Below are 17190 nucleotides of genomic sequence, written 5' to 3'. Positions count from 1 at the left end.
ATCATTTTAAAGGAAAAATATGTTGATTCAAAATTTCATGGTGTCAAAAAATCCCAAAAAGTTGGGACAAGTAGCAATAAGAGGCTGGAAAAAGTAAATTTGAGCATAACGAGAAGCTGGAAGACCAATAAACACTAATTAGGTCAATTGGCAACATGATTGGGTATAAAAAGAGCTTCTCAGAGTGGCAGTGTGTCTCAGAAGCCAAGATGGGTAGAGGATCACCAATTCCCACAATGTTGCGCAGAAAGATAGTGGAGCAATATCAGAAAGGTGTTACCCAGTGAAAATATTGCAAAGACTTTGCATCTATCATCATCAACTGTGCAGAACATCATCCGAAGATTCAGAGAATCTGGAACAATCTCTGTGCGAAAGGGTCAAGGCCGTAAAACCATACTGGATGCCCGTGATCTCCGGGCCCTTAAACGACACTGCACCACAAACAGGAATGCTACTGTAAAGGAAATCACAGAATGGGCTCAGGAATACTTCCAGAAACCATTGTTAGTGAACACAATTCACCGTGCCATCCGCCGTTGCCAGCTGAAACTCTACAGTGCAAAGAAGCAGCCATTTCTAAGCAAGATCCACAAGCTCAGGCGTTGTCACTGGGCCAGGGATCATTTAAAATGGAGTGTGGCAAAATGGAAGACTGTTCTGTGGTTAGACGAGTCACGATTCGAAGTTCTTTTTGGAAATCTGGGACGCCATGTCAGCCGGACCAAAGAGGACAAGGACAACCCAAGTTGTTATCAACGCTCAGTTCAGAAGCCTGCATCTCTGATGGTATGGGGTTGCATGAGTGCTTGTGGCATGGGCAGCTTGCATGTCTGGAAAGGCACCATCAAGGCAGAAAAATATATTCAGGTTCTAGAACAACATATGCTCCCATCCAGACGTCATCTCTTTTAGGGAAGACCCTGCATTTTTCAACAAGATAATGCAAGACCACATTCTGCATCAATCACATCATCATGGCTGCGTAGGAGAAGGATCCGGGTACTGAAATGGCCAGTCTGCAGTCCAGATCTTTCACCTATAGAGAACATTTGGCGCGTCATAAAGAGTAAGGTGCGACAAAGGCGGCCCAAGACGATTGAACAGTTAGAGGCCTGTATTAGACAAGAATGGGAGAGCATTCCTATTTCTAAACTTGAGAAACTGGTGAGAGATGGGGAGATGCCACACAGTGGTGAAAATGGCTTTGTCCCAACTTTTTTGGGATTTGTTGACACCATGAAATTCTGAATCAACATATTTTTCCCTTAAAATGATACATTTTCTCAGTTTAAACTTTTGTTCCGTGATTTATGTTCTATTCTGAATAAAATATTAGAAGTTGGCACCTTCACATCATTGCATTCAGTTTTTATTCACGATTTGTATAGTGTCCCAACTTTTTTGGAATCCGGTTTGTACTTAGTAGTATTTATCAGACTATCAAGACATTTGTCTGATAATTGGTACTACCTTGTTTAAAGGTTTCATACGAAAACAAAATTGTTTCAGAATAAGTGTCTGAGCATCCTTCTAATGCTGCTCTCAATGCAAGTGGCTAAGCAGACTTTTTTCTATGAAGTGATGTCTGGTGCTGGACATTACCTGTCACATACAATACAATAGTACTAAAATAAATATTCAAAATTAACCTAAAACAGATTAAATCCACCAATACTGTTCCTGCCCCAGCTAAAACAATTTGAGTTCCTTGCAATATAAAATAGACTAGCAACAAAAGGGGATTCTTTTGAAGCCAAGTAGAATAAAGTAACTGCAGAAAAAAAAAAAGTTATGAACACGTTAAAAAGAAGTGCATGAAGGATTAGTAACAATAAAATTAATTTTATACCTTGAAATACAAAAAAAAAAAAAAAAGAAGATGGTGGCAGCCAGTGAAGGAGACAATGGAAACAAACATGTGACCTAACCATTTTAAACATTTGCCTATGCAAAAAGAGTCAAATTAACACTCATCAAGTGTGTTCCCAGTTAAAAACCAATGAAAATAGAAAAAAATCACTGAACCTTTTTCAGACTACACAAGTTGAGTGGCTCTGCAGTTTAATGTCAAAGAACAGTAGTACTAGGGTGTTGTACCATGTCAAAGAACATAAATTCATTCTAGAATGTAAGGTTTTAGTTTATAAAAAGCTTCTTTACACACTAAAGGCTAAATGATTCTTCTGTGGTAAACACCAACTAAGAAAGAAAAAAAAAAAAATCTAACTGCTTTTTCCTCCCAAATTACTTTGGCCCCTCCACAAGCCAAGGAAATGGAAGGGCTAGTGCCACTCCAAACTGTAAATATGGTTCTGTAACAATTTTTATTTTTCGGTGCTTGGGTGACAGTTTGTAAATTTGTTACTTCAGCAGCATCCCAAAACTTACTACACCATAAACACAAGACTCCATGATCTAGTCAATGTGTTTAATAACTCTTTATAATTAAAGAAAAAAAAAGGCACATTAAAATGTTCAAACTTTATTATAGATTTTTCCAGTACATATAATTTACAATAGGTATACATAATTACATAATGGTAATACACAATTCCAACCTAAAATGTACAATATTAAAAGCACATTTTCTCAGAAATAATCCAAATAAAACATGACACATGGCTTTTAAATTTGTGTCTTGTCATGAATGCATTATGAATAGATAAATCAAACAATGCACAGAAAATGAAAAGATGAAAATAAAAGTATTCATATAGGCAGAATAATTAGATTCAATACTCAGACAATTTGACTGGACATCTTCATCCATCCAATTAAAATGTACCAAGATTTATTTATTTCATTTTAAATAGAACGTAAAATATGTCTTTACTTCATGTAACCTTAGCTTCAACTGATGACACATTTTATTAAGTGGAAGAGTTTTGCAGCTTGTTTGAATGTGGACCATTTAAGCCTGAATGGTTGTTTTAAGAAGACAGGGCCAAGGGCAAAAGATATTAAAGATTAGAAAGCAGAAACATCTATAAAATTTCTATTAATACACACATAAAATTCTTCATAAAAAAAAAATCCTACAGCACTGCAAGTCATTTAATTCAGCAAGAAGACCATTACATAAAGATGCATATGTGGATTACACAGACTAGGAGAATTATTTCCTCAGAACATTTTTTTCCAGTTTTAAATTCCTAGTTAAGACCTTCAGAATATGTTTATAAGACATAATACTAATTCCAACACATTAACCTCCACAAAGTTAAAAAGTCTCCCAATGATTAGTGTGTTCTCCTTTCAGCCCAAAAAAAAAACAAATTCTGGAAGTCAATATATGTGGTGAGCTTCAGATTCTTGTCACTAACTTTACTTGTATATCTTTTTATTATCACGTTCATTTGAACTTCACCTGTTTTGTCATATAAATCTTGTAATAGATATTTAACCCACTTCCTGTTGTCCAAATAACTTGAAATTTTGCATACTTCCGATGACAATACATGAATCAATAATCAGTTTCATTAATTGATCAATTAATCCATATTAAGAAATGAAATTTTCATATGAAGAATAGTTCAATATTTCACCAATAGATGGCGTTAGTAACAGATATATATATATATATTAATTCAAGTGTACTAAAAAGTAAAAAAATGAGTCTCTCATACATCACGCTTTTATTTTACGAGTGACGTATGAGACACTAATTTTTTACTTTTTAGTACACTTTTTAAATTAATATAAGCATGGTTTTTAAAAATCATTTTATATATTTTAAATGTTATTTATGACCCATATCTACACAAGTGTTAACAGCAACTACAAAAATCAAAATGATGAAAAGAACATGAGGTTTACTTCATACTAACTGCCTGCTTTTGCCACATAAACATTAAATAAAAGTATTAATATTACCAGCAGACAGGACGAAGTCTGACACTGTGCTCATCTCAGAATGAGGTTATCTGATCCATAGACCATTTTTCCAGTTCACAAGGCAGAGTAAAGCATGATCTTAACTTGTGACAAATCAATCGACAATGCAGGCAAAAAGGCATACTTGGTACTATGTTGGTCAGACATCACATATATAGAGCTCTCCCTAGGTATGATACCCTGCACTTATCCATGTATGAACTTTAGCATAAAAGCCATTTACCACAGTTGTAAGCTAGTACCAAGATCAAATAAAGACTACTCCGCTGAGAAAGAGAGATTAGCGGCGTTAATCCTTTTAAAGTAACAAATGTCATAAAAGATGGAATTATTATGGGTATGATCATTTGGGTGGCGGCAACACCACCACACATATACACAAGATAGGATAAATGTAGACATGTCTTAGCGGGGGTTTGAGACACACAACATCCCCCAACACAGATCCATCCATATAACCCTTTAACTAGATAAAATCAGAAGTGAAACAACTGTTATTTGGGAAAGTGTATGCTGCAAGATGGTACATGCACTAGCACTAAGGTGTAAGTCTACATATGCAGCATGATTTTCTGGATTTTGCCACCAATATTTTAAAATTAAAGGGAATAACTAGTCAGTTATGCAAGGCACATGAAACATGGTTTAAAATGTCAAGGCTTACAAATATAAAAACTCATTCTTTTATACTTCCAAAAATGGACAGCTGTCTAAAGCTTCAAGACTGTCAGGTAAACAACTGCAATAAATTTACTGGCTCTGCCCGCAAACAAAGAAAAAAGGTCTCCAAACTGTTTAAGACACACAGTTGTTAAGTCTCAATATTAGAGACTCTACTTAATTAAAAGGCGACACTTTCAAAAGAAAAGTACGTCAGAAAATACTAAGCAGAGCAGATGTAAAACAAAAAGACAGAAAAAAAGGTTTCTTTCATAAGGAGTAGAAACACAATTTTTCTTTTTTAAACTTTGAAAATCATCACAAAATGGTGCATAAAACATCTTTTATGTGTGTGTGTATATATATGTATGTTCCAGCATCATTTCCGAACAGCTGGAGCAATTTTCATGAAACTTGGTACACGTTTCTTATTGGTCAAATAAAAATACTGTAGGGTGAAATCAACCGTAACCCATCTCCTACTGGGTAGGGTGAAGGGTGATCTTGCGGTCTTGTATGCATGTTATCATCCAGTTGACACTCGGAACAACCACCAAAGTGCGAACTGGAGGTGACTGCCAGCATTCTTTATGTTTGAGCACCATCACGTGCCTGTTGCTTGTGAAATGAAATAGAGTTGGCATACCAACTATTTTTAGGACTCATTGTGTCCGAGTCATTCATACATACATACACACACACACACACACACACACACACACACATTTTATTTATATTATTGAAACAGTGTTGTAGTGGTAATAGGTTGATTTCATTCTAATATTAAAGTTTTTTTTTATTTCGTCAAAAATTCTGCATGTAAAAATGTATTACTACACCACAAAACAAAAATTAAATCTGTCAAAAAAACTTTTTTTTTTTAAACTTATTAGCAAAACAGAAAAGTATCAGATATCAGATTGCCAGACTGACATGTACCCAATTATACTGCATACCAAAGGACAACATGAATGAAAGATGAAACATTCAACATCCAATACATAGCAATAATTGTCAATGGGACAACACTGTACAATCAAGACAGTCCAATATATACCTGTACTTCTTTTCCATTAAGTGCCATCTGTTGAACAGGTGACTGCTGCTGTCCTGAAGTTGTCCCTGAAGCAGATTTTAGCTTCTTGGCATCCGTTTTTGGAGGTGGAACATCATCTTCCCCATCAGCTGATTTTAGTCCATATTTGGAGAAATGAGGAACCTGAAATGGACAAATAAGCAAGATAGAAAAGCCAAAGTCACTATGCATTAAAAACAACTGGACTCCAAAAGGAATGAGGGGCAGGGAAAGAAAAAGAAAAAGCCAGGGAAAGGTCTAAAAAACTTAATACTGTACCACAACTCCAAAAAAACATTTCTGATTTAGAATACATCCACAAAAATCATGAATAAATCAAGAATACCCAAGTTTGTGGTTTAGCATGTACAGCATATTAGATTTGTATGTTCTTTTGGTTAACACTGAAACTGTGGTGTCAAAATGTGTAGACGATAGCTTGACAGTTCAGTCAATTGTAAAAGCCAAGGGTCACGCCATAGTTTGCAGGTGGTAACACAAAACAAGTTTTAATTACACAGTCTTGATAGTTAATAAAAGGTTGTTGGAGATGTATTGCCAAGAAAGGAAAAAAAAAAAAAAAAAAAAAAATTACAGATGGTCATGCACTGAAGTGTTTAAAACGTATTTGTTAATTATGAAAGAAAGCTTCAAATTATCTAGGCCGGAGGTTTACAATTCTGCTCCATATTACTGGTTGGAGATTTTATTTGACAACCAATGTCAGCAAACCAAGCTCAAAATGTTCCTATTAATAAATAAATAAATAAATAAATATGGGGGTGGTTTACAAATATTTAATATTTTAAATCCGTTCAGATGCAGTAATAATATCTTTAACAAAGGCCAATATAAAAGGAAGTATCAAATTATTCCAGACAATACTGCCCAATAAAAAATTTGTAACATTGACTGGATACTACAGTATTTTTAACATGGAATTAATATTTGTGAGCATTGTGTCACCTGCAAGCACTTGGGTTGTGCCTAGTCCTGTTGCCTAAAATCCACTAGCCACGGTGTGTGGGCCACCAGCAAGTGTAAGGAAAAGTAAGGGGAGTGAAAAACCAGGCTGCATTGAAGTTAAGAGGGCAGCCAGGAACTCAAAGAAATTGGACCACAGCACCACCTCACCCCAACCTACACATCCTCATTTTTTTCCTATTGTAACACTCCAATAATATAATTTCTTATAATGAACTAAAGTCCTGGAGTACATCCACTTTAACACATTAACTAAAAATATCATTATACTTAAATTTTCTTAACTGTCTAAAATCATGTGCCACAAATCAGTTAACCTTTTTGTCTTTAGTTTGTGAGCAGTATGGTAACATAATGCTTTGAATACCCACTGCATCGGACATAGCAGTACTGGGGGCACTCTCTCTCTTTAATCATAAAGACATGCATTTTCACTGGCCTGAATGCATGACGGTGTATAAGCACACAATTATGCCCTCCAAGATAAATTACTGTCTCATTCAAGGTAAGTGCTTTGCATGAAATCCAGCTACTAATCGCCTCCAACTCATTGGAACTACAACAACAACAACATTTATTTATATAGCACATTATCATACAAATAGTAGCTCAAAGTGCTTTATGAATTAACTATGCTAAGCTAACTATGAATTAGATTGTCTAAAATGTTCTAATCTTCCATGTGTTTTCCAAAATATTCAAAACTGAAACTGTCAAATCCTATGTGCAATACTCAGAGACTACATTAAGTATCAAAACTTAATTTTTAAAAATATATTTGAACTAGTGGGTAAAGGAATCAAAGACCAGGAAAACATGTAACGTGTTTGTGCAAAACAGTGACAAAAAGAAACATTTTGGAACCCAAAGTCAGGGCAAAAACTGTTAATGCAGAAAGGATATCACAAAAATCAGAAACTGAACCACTTCTCTCCCATACAGAATAGCATGAAAAGTAACAACAAAGCAACATTTTAAACACTTAAACAATAGTTTAAAAATAGACAGTGTATAAGCTAGGCACAAAAACAAATTTACAGTATACAATTTTTTATTAGCACCAAGAATTAAGCTTTAAAACAACACATACTTGCAAGTTTTCCTTGGAAATTCTCATTTATAGCAGATGTGACTAGGCTGCAAGAAGCTAGGAGTATGAAAGGCTTTCAGCTACTACTCTGATTTAATTAAATAAATTTGTGTGTCGAGTTTGAGGTGGAAGCCAGGAAAAGACTTCTCTCCATAACCATTCAAAAACTCCTCAGTGAAAATTCTTCAAAACCTTTAGCTTTACAGAACTTTGTTCCAAGGTTTCAGTAAAAGATGTGAATATTAACCATGTATACATGTTAATAATAGTAGAAATTTAACCAAACTTATCTATATAATAGAATTTAGTTTTTCTTATTCTAATTCAGGACTTTGTGGTTTTATTCCTTTTGAACATTTGTGAAGGACTTTAAATATGGGAAATGTGCTATATAAATAAAATATATATTATGATCAATATAAAAGTATAATGTGAATTCAATACACTCCGTCTGGCAACCACCATCCATTGCCAAGTTGGGCACAAGGTTTTGCTAGTTTAATTAGCTGTTATTAAGATCCTTGACATTAGTCTGGCCATTACACAGGCTCTGAATTTTCTGTAAATGATGGTTAAATCCAAATAGTAGTCAAGTTAACCAATTTACATGTGATTATTAAGCCTGAATAACTGTCAAGACAGTATTCAGAGTATTTTGCTGCCATTTTGAAAATAAAATAAAATTCAATGCCTTCTGCTTCTCTATGGTAAAAAAATAAAAGTTCTTCATGATTAGGGTGGTTTTCTCAACTAAAACACAATGGCAGGTAAACAAGAAGTTGTAAAGCCAGTTGTAGAACAAACTAATTAATCATTTGTTAACTCAAGTGATAGCGATGACAATGTGAATTAATGGTGTGTCGACATAAATCGATACAGGCGATTATTTAAATACATCATTTGGTGTGGCATACAAATCGACACATCACATTGTTAACATCATTTATGAGGTCAACATGGTAGTGCTTAGTTCATGTGCAGCTCTTTCGCAGACTTCTAAAGTTTTACTTTAAGCAAAAGTCAAATACGCTGTTCTGTACGTTCTGTAAATATGAAATGATATATCATAGCAGCACAACAACTATGCAGGAGTGTCTAAGACAAGCATTCCGGAGTTTTCTCTGAAGACACCACCAACACTGCGCCACAAGTTGCTGGTAAATCGCTGCAACCTATAGTCATTTATTTTCCTTCATAAAGGACCAGTCACCCTGGTAACATTGCAGTAGTAGACTAGCGCTGAGTAACAAGATTGCCCCCAGGAAGCTTGAAATTAGGGGGGAAAAAAATAAAATTACCAGGGATCAGGAAAGTTAATGAGTTACTACTGTGTTAACGAATTAACACTAACAATTTTATTGCGCATTAACACAGTTATTATTTTGAAAGCCTCAGTCTCGTTAGCGATCAAATAGAGATCTTCTTGTTTACCGCTTTTCGATACGCTTTTGCTAGAAGGAAAGTTAGCTTCGTTGATTTGACCTTGATTCCCTGTGCGTGCATAAGTAGCGAAGAGCAAACAGCTTCTAAAATGGCATATGGAGAGATACCAAAGTGAATGCTCAAAGCAGAATAATCTGTGCATGACTTTTTTTGTATTATCACCGAATCTGACTCCAACTTGTCAGACTTCAATTTTGATGCAAGTGACCTGAAGATGTATATCGAAAACAAAAGTGAGGTAACCAGGATCAGCTGATATGTTCAGCACTATGATCAGCTGGGAACCAGTTCATGTAGCTGATGCACCTATGGCAACGTTCACCTGGGAGGACAGACACTTACGATGACAGGAGGTACAAACCATATTACGTCTCACTGCAACTGTCACCCCCGCATACCTGTGTCACAAAGACAGCCAGCCCACCGTGCATTCCTGCTGGCTGTCGTGCCGCCCCCTGTACAGCTGCTGCTGCCACAAACTGCAAACAGGTGCCGACAGCAGACACAGCAACAGATGTTTTATGTTGATTTATATGTGAAACCATTGCTTTGTGCGATTTGTTTGGAAAAAATATTAGCTCTCAAAGAGTTGCTACTGAACAGACGGTTTGTGCTGCTCCCTGATACAAAAAAAAAAAAAAAATATATATAAATGTTTCTGCTGGTATCTGTTCAGATAAAAAAAGAAAACAGATTTAGAAATGTTAACTTGCCATTGCTCGGAAAGTGCCTGATATATATATATATATATATATATATATATATATATATATATACAGTATGACCGTGGCTCGCGACTCTGAGGGTAACTTTTTCTAAAAAAACTAGATAAAAACGTTAATGTCCTGGCAGTGGCACATAGTTTTGGTTTTATATTTGATTTGATTACATTAATGTTTAAGTTGAGATTTACAATAAATATTTTAACTGCTACTATGTAAAGGGAATACTGCTGTTAAAAAAGCACCTTATTTGCTTAAAGTGTTTGCAAACCAAATACAAGCAATAAACTATCCTAGTTCATTATTTAATTTTGCGCATAACAATGTGATTATTGCGATTGCCTGCGATTAAATATTTTAATCGTTGCCCAGCACTAAAAATTACATATGTATAATCTAAAAATGCGACAGACATGGTATATAATAAGCAGGATAACATTGTTAGCTACCGATTTTTGTGAGGTTTGATAGGTTACTCTCATTTTTATGCCCAAGGACACCTAGTCCAAGAGCAAGCTGGCTTCCACCCAGGCAAATCATGCATGGGACAGGAGCTCAGCCTCACCCAGCCATAGAAGATTGCTTGGAAAAAGTAAAAATCACATTTGTTGACCTCTCAGCTGCGAACAGTATCGTGAATCATAGGTTGCTCTTCAAGGATATAATATATGACATAATACAGGACTACCACATAGTGCAAGTCATTCAATCTCTATTGGAAAATAGACTATTTTTGTTGATCTATGCAAAAAGAGCTGTTGGAGACACCAACAAAACTGCCTTCCTCAGGGAAGTGTGCTAGCACGGACTCTTTTCAACATCTACACAAACAATCAACTCATCCAGCCTGAATGCAGGAGCTTCTTATACAATGACAACCTATGCATCACAGCACAGGAGAAAAATTTCACCACTATACAGGCAGTACTTACATCTGGCCTATTGAACCTCTCAATCTATTACAGCAAGAACAATCTGACAGCAAACTCATCCATTTGCGCCACCATTTGGGATGGTAGGCCAACAAAACAGCACCTGAACCCAGGCTATCTTGAAGTCACCCTTGACTGCGCCCTGATTTATAGAGCCCATGTGGAAAGTCAGCACAAGCAATAACAATCAGAAAATTGGTGAAAATTGTGGGGTGCCAACCCAGCAAGTCTGCACTCACACGGTTATTCTACAGCAGAATTCAACCCTGTACTCAATGAGAGCTGTCACAATATCACTGGATGCTTAAAACCAACATCCATTGGCAGCCTCTACATACTGGCCGGTATTGCTCCATCTGATATTAGAAGAAATATGGTGAGTAGGCAGGAAAAACAACTAGAGGACCCCAGACAGAAACTGTACAGTCATATCAATGTTGCTAAACGTCTGAAATCCCAGAAAAGCTTCATACATAAGACCTTAAACCCCCTGATCCCCCCCACCATGGACTGAACAATCAAAGTAGTAAGGCTTAACTCATGGCACAAGTATCTTCAAGACATCAACTCAATTAAAATCTCTAGCCTAGAATTAGAACTTCTTCCTGCTGATGGGGACTTGGATTGGACAACATGGACTGGCCAATCCAAAGCAATATGACCAAGTTGGCGTTACTCCGATGACAGCGATATATGCGACTGTGGGGAAAGACAGACCACGGAACATCTCATCAGCCCACACTCGGCCAAAAAATGCACAATAGAGAACCTCACCACGGCCACAGAAGAAGAGGTATAGCCTGTGACCATCACTAGAGAGGCATACAAAATCTTGGTACAAGGACTCAAGAAGCACTACTATTTTGAATTGGACATTAGACATGGATAGTGAAACTGATGCAAATGGCACTGCAAGTTCAAATAGCCATGATATGCCTGGTAAATTCTGACCCATGAAAGTTTACCATGGTGCCACAAGGTTCGTGGCATAATAGCCAAAATAACCACAGCCAAGTACTAAATCTATATATGTATAGCACTGGACAATAGACTTGCCTTTCCTACAATAAATTAGACATCAACATAAATACTGTACATGCTTCCGTTACACATTTTTTCTTGTTGGGGGAGAAAAAAAAAAAAAAAGTTTTTGGTTGATTTCTCTGGCAGTAAACATAACACTAAGGAGACTTCAAGTGAGGTTCAAGGAACACATTATGAAATATTTAACAAGCTATAGTAATAAATGATGGGTTTTTGGAAAATAGTCAATAAACAATCTTAAGATGGAATTTACTTCTTAGTGTTACAATGCTTTGGGAAAACAACAACAGGCACCAGAACTGATATGCATTTCCCATAACCCGATTACAAAAGTAATACACAACAGTATGTAAACTGGAATGTTTTTAAACTAAATAAACTCTAAAGCAGATCAGAAGCTCTTTCTTACTAAAATAAGAAAGTTTGAGGTGTTTCTTTAGCCAGGAGACTATTTGCTAAAGATGGTGCTACTAACCTATAGTGTAGTCGAAGTATAAACATTTGACATGTCATTCTTTCAATCTGTTAAATAAATTTTAAAGTACTTTACCATACATTCACATCAAAATAAGCATTTAAAAATGAGCAAGAAAACAATAATTCCATGTGAATGAAAGACAGAAAGAAGAACTGGCACTAATATGTTTTACTAGGTATGCTAATATGCATCACTGCAATTTATTGTAATCACTGTATAAGCTTTTCCCTGTAGCATCCACTGGGGGTTGAGGTCGGCTTTGGTTATGAGGAGCAAAAAAAAAAAAAAAACCCTGCATACATAAACATCACACCTGGAACCATTCCATAATTCCCAAATTGGCAAGTTACTCCAGAAAAGTAGGATTAAAGAAACAACTATCAACATTTAGCAGTGAAACTGATGTACTAAAGAAAGTTAAGCTAAGAATGCAAAGATCAAAGGCAGCCAATTTCATGAGGTTAATGCATAGTCATTATTTGTTGTCCTAGTCTACTTTAATTGATTAGTTGGTTAATTTCTACTTTTAATTAAAAAAACCTCAATTGGTAATGAAATGTTTTTGTGAAGGTGGAAATGTTAAAGGAAAAATGAAATAGCTTTATTCCTTAGGAGTACTCTCAGTTATAACAAAATTACAACTTTGTCCTAAAACTATATGTGCTAAAAATGTCCAAAGCAAAAAAGTTACTGTCTTTTCAAAAGTAATCAACAAAAGTCGACAAAGACTGAAGCCATGGTTAAGTGCCAACAAAAACTGCTCCAACAATGTATTGGATCCCCCATTACACGGCAGAAAAGAACGGACCCTTATTGGATTTACTGCAGCATCAAATACCATTCATATCATCAAAAGAAATACTCTGCATAATGCTTACTTGAAATCTGCATGATTAGATTAGGTCTTTAAGCTGCCAAAATTTTGTTTCAACAACAACTGGTTGGAAACTATTTTTTGTAGATTATCACCAACATACTTGCAGCCCTATTAGTGACTTACCTGGAAAACCCAGGAACCTGTTTCAGGTCTGTATTCCAAGAACTGAGCACCCTGGTCGAGACATGATTTTTCCAATCTTCCCTCAAAATTCATTTGCAACAGGCGTTCTGGACTTGTGATCTGTGTGCGTGTTGTCTTATCAGTTGGCCACACTCCATCAAGTGTCACTTCTGCAGCCCTTCAGATGAGTAGAGAAGGGCGGGGGAGGAAAAAAAAAAAGTTAGCTTTTTTTGTTTCAATAGTTTAAAGACTTATTTTAAAACCAAAGTCCAAAATAAGTTGCAATTCCAACAATCCTGCTATAAATACAAAGTGTTTGCATATGATACAGTGGCATGCAAAAGTGTGGGTACCCTTGCTTAAAATGTCTGTTAAGTGAACAGAAGATGATCACCAAAAGGCAATATTTTATCATTCACAGGTACAATATGCCAAAAAACTGAAAAGGGCCTACAGCAAATGTTTGCGCACTTGACATGGTCAGTACTTCATAAAAACCCTTTGGCAAGCATCACAACTTATAAACACTTTTTGTAGCCAGCTCAAAGTCTTTCATGTCTTAATCACATTACAAACTGAGGAAAAAGCTACTGAAAACGCTTTCATATCTTCTTGTAGCCTTCTTGTGTTTTGTGAGAATCAATTGTTTTATTTTTCAGAGTGCTAGGGAGCTGCTTAGAAGAGCCAATTTTTGCGGATTGTTGGGACAAAATTTTGAGAAGTCAAAGAATTTATACAGATTTGCAATTTGCATCACCTGGGATTTCCTAACTATGAATGTTAACAAGCCATTTCCTTAACGAAATAATTGAAGTCTGAGACTTTGGTAAAAGTTAAGAGACCTCAAACATCTTGGGGTGCCCAAATGTTTGCATGGTGTGTCCTTTAGTTTTTATAATTATTATTACACGACTTTAGTCAACTTGCCCTCTGTGTTTGTCTGGGTCAAATTTTGTAATCAATTTTTTTACACACTTTTACTAAACTGATTTCCTTCAACCTTTGCATTCATTTTGATCTCTAGCGACAATGCAATATTTTATCAGTTTTGACCCAGGATCTGTAAGTTAATTACATCAAATTTAACTCTCATTTCCTTATACTTTTATAAAATACACGCACACATATGAATTAAAATAAATAAATAGTGCTTTCAGCCTACACATATCTAAATAAAAAACTTGCAGTCTTGGGTCAATCAAACAGGCAAAACTAAGACCAATGTAGATAAATCATTTTTATTATTCAATAATGAAGTTATTTCAAACTATTTCAATATGACAGGTCAAAGGTTCGAGACCAATGTACACATCATATTTTACCTGTTTAGTTCTTCTCCTACAGTCGGCTTTAGGTTATCATCTGGGTAAACGATTACTTCTTTCCGCCGGAAATGAACAATGTCATCAAGATTTAGATTGGTCAAATTGATCCTTCCTGGAAAGTAGACTGACCCATAGCCTGTAACATGATATACAGTAAAAATTTTCTTAACAATATATATACATTGTATAAGATGGCTTCACTCATAACTTAGCTCTGTCTAAGCTTGGAAACATATGAGAGAGAGAGAGAGAGAGAGAGAGAGAGAGAGAGAGAGAGAGAGAGAGAGAGAGAGAGAGAGAGAGAGAGATTACAGTAGGGATGGACACCACCATACGTTCATTGCTACTTGGATAAGCACTGGCTCCCATAACCCGAAAACTGCAGGGCAGGGGTAGATAGGGATAAATGAAAATATATCGTCTTATTTCTTTTAGTGTATTGTCTTGTCTGATGTCAGTGATCATGTAAATTCGCTGAAAGGCAGAATCCCATAAAAGTAAGTAAAGTCAAAATGGGGACGGAGGTTTAACACTGAAAATACACAGAATAGAAATAGAAGCATGTTGGCAGTCTGGATAATCTTCATCACAATACAGAACATGCATGTTGATATTTCATGAACGAAAACAGGTAAAAGCAAGCTCAAACTGAAGCACTGTTAAAAATTAAATAAGGTAATACCACTGCAGAAGGAACCAAGTCAGGAGTAGTGTCTGGAGAAAGAAGCTGTTGCAAAGGAAGTCACCTGTGCAAGGTGAGCAGCATATTTAATAACAAAAAAAATAAAACAAAAGCTGTAAAAGGGGCATTTGTCAGGGTATTTGGTGCTATCCATTAGAGTAGCACTTAGGCCTGTAACAAAAACTGTTAAGTAACTTTTAATGTTCAAATATAGAGGGTGACTTTAAATAATTCATTATTCTGTTGGCTCCAATCAGACTGTGCATTTATTTTGTGTCAAGTATAATTTAATTTTCTTAAATCAATCAATCAAATGCTTTGGGTTGCATTAATCATGACCTCCAGACATTTATAAACATAGAATCATGGGTCACTCAACACTGAGTATGATCCTTTGGGGAAGAAAGGAGGGACAACAGAAGATGCACCCAAAAGAAATGCAGAGCAAAAACAACAGTTTTTAAAAAAAAAAAAAAGGCTGAGATCATGAGCATACCAGTCTACCAATGCCCAGTGTCCTACTTGCCAATGTCAAGTCACTGAATTACAAGCTGAATGACAGAGAAAATATAAAGTTCCAAAAAAACATTTGAAAGAGAAACAGTTAGTCTCACAGAGATCTGGATGATTCTGACGGTACACCCACTGACTGACTTTTCGTTTACAATACAGGCAGTCCCCAGGTTACGAGATAGGGACTGTAGGTTTATTTGTATGTAAATCAGAACAGGTACATTATTTTCATAAATGCTATTGTTCACCGACTGTAACCAAGTGCTCTGTCAATGAATGATGGAGTTCCACCCCTCTCTGAACTTATTATTTCTACTTAATTTTCCATGGTGATGTTTTTTTCTCTTCTTTACTGTATCACCAGCACTTGCATCAGATTTGTGTTTCAGAGACATTCTTGAAGGGTGAAGACAAAAAGGTTAAGAGCAGCTCTTCTCCACAGCACTGCACATGCTATCATGGTAGGAAGGCACCCTTCCAACAGCACGTCTGGTGTACTGACGAGAGATAACTTCCTCCTAAGTACGTAACAGTACAAGCAGGCTTGCTATTCAGAATGAATGGGGAAGGCGAGGGGCGATCCACCACACAGTCACCTCCACTTGCATACAGTATGGTGCCTGCAGCGTCCGCCCACTGAGAATGGAAAGGGTGTGGGTCACTGTCCCCAGCCATATATATTTCACCTTAAGAAGGCAGACACTGCCAGACAGAACTATAGGAGATGCTCAATTGCCACCAGAATCATAACCTGGATGATGTCCTCATTAAGGCTGGCGATTTCAACAAGGCTAGTCTCAAAAAGGTAATGGCAAACTTTGTGGACAGGACACTTGACCACTACTATACACCATATAAAGGTAACTGTAAGACAAAAGACACTACCCACCATTTGGAAAATCTGACCATGCTGCTATCTTTATACCTAGATACAAACAAAAAGCAGGAATTTCCAGATACACCATGAGGTCATTTGTTAGAGAGACTAATTACAGGCCATTATCCAGGATGCGTCAAGTGTTACCGAATAGGAAGTGTCCAGACACAACTCTCATGACAATATGTTCAGAGCAGCTGTTATTTTGTAAATGAAACCACACCAAAAGTCATCATCATGACTTGCCCAAATCAGAAACCCTGAGTAGACAAAACCATTCACCATGCACTAAAACACCTGCACTACTGCTTACATCGGAGGGCTTATGTCTGGGAATACAAACAATTACAAAGCTCTGACTCTCTTCTGTTTACATATTTTGTTAACATTTCACATAAAAAAAAAACATTTTAAAAAAAGTAAATGCAAATTTGAAACCTAACAAACATGCTATTCACTAATGTATAT

General features: G+C 36.2%; 1 protein-coding gene across 4 annotated transcripts in view; it reads right to left on the bottom strand.

Annotated features, from left to right (window-relative positions):
- nup98 (nucleoporin 98 and 96 precursor) overlaps positions 1 to 17190 on the bottom strand; it is a 126799-nt gene that overhangs the window by 40085 nt on the left and 69524 nt on the right. For all 4 annotated transcript variants that reach the window (XM_039745711.1, XM_039745713.1, XM_039745710.1 and 1 more), the window contains exons 18-20: positions 14648 to 14786; positions 13326 to 13503; positions 5615 to 5776 (exon numbers count right to left, since the gene is read on the bottom strand). In XM_039745711.1, coding sequence (XP_039601645.1) covers positions 5615 to 5776; positions 13326 to 13503; positions 14648 to 14786 — 479 coding nt within the window. The remainder of the gene's footprint in view (positions 1 to 5614; positions 5777 to 13325; positions 13504 to 14647; positions 14787 to 17190) is intronic.

Source organism: Polypterus senegalus, chromosome 2 (genome assembly GCF_016835505.1).
Source record: "Polypterus senegalus isolate Bchr_013 chromosome 2, ASM1683550v1, whole genome shotgun sequence".
Lineage (NCBI taxonomy): Eukaryota > Metazoa > Chordata > Cladistia > Polypteriformes > Polypteridae > Polypterus > Polypterus senegalus.
The sequence above is the reverse complement of the archived record's forward strand: the minus strand, read 5'-3'. Positions and strand labels throughout refer to the sequence as shown.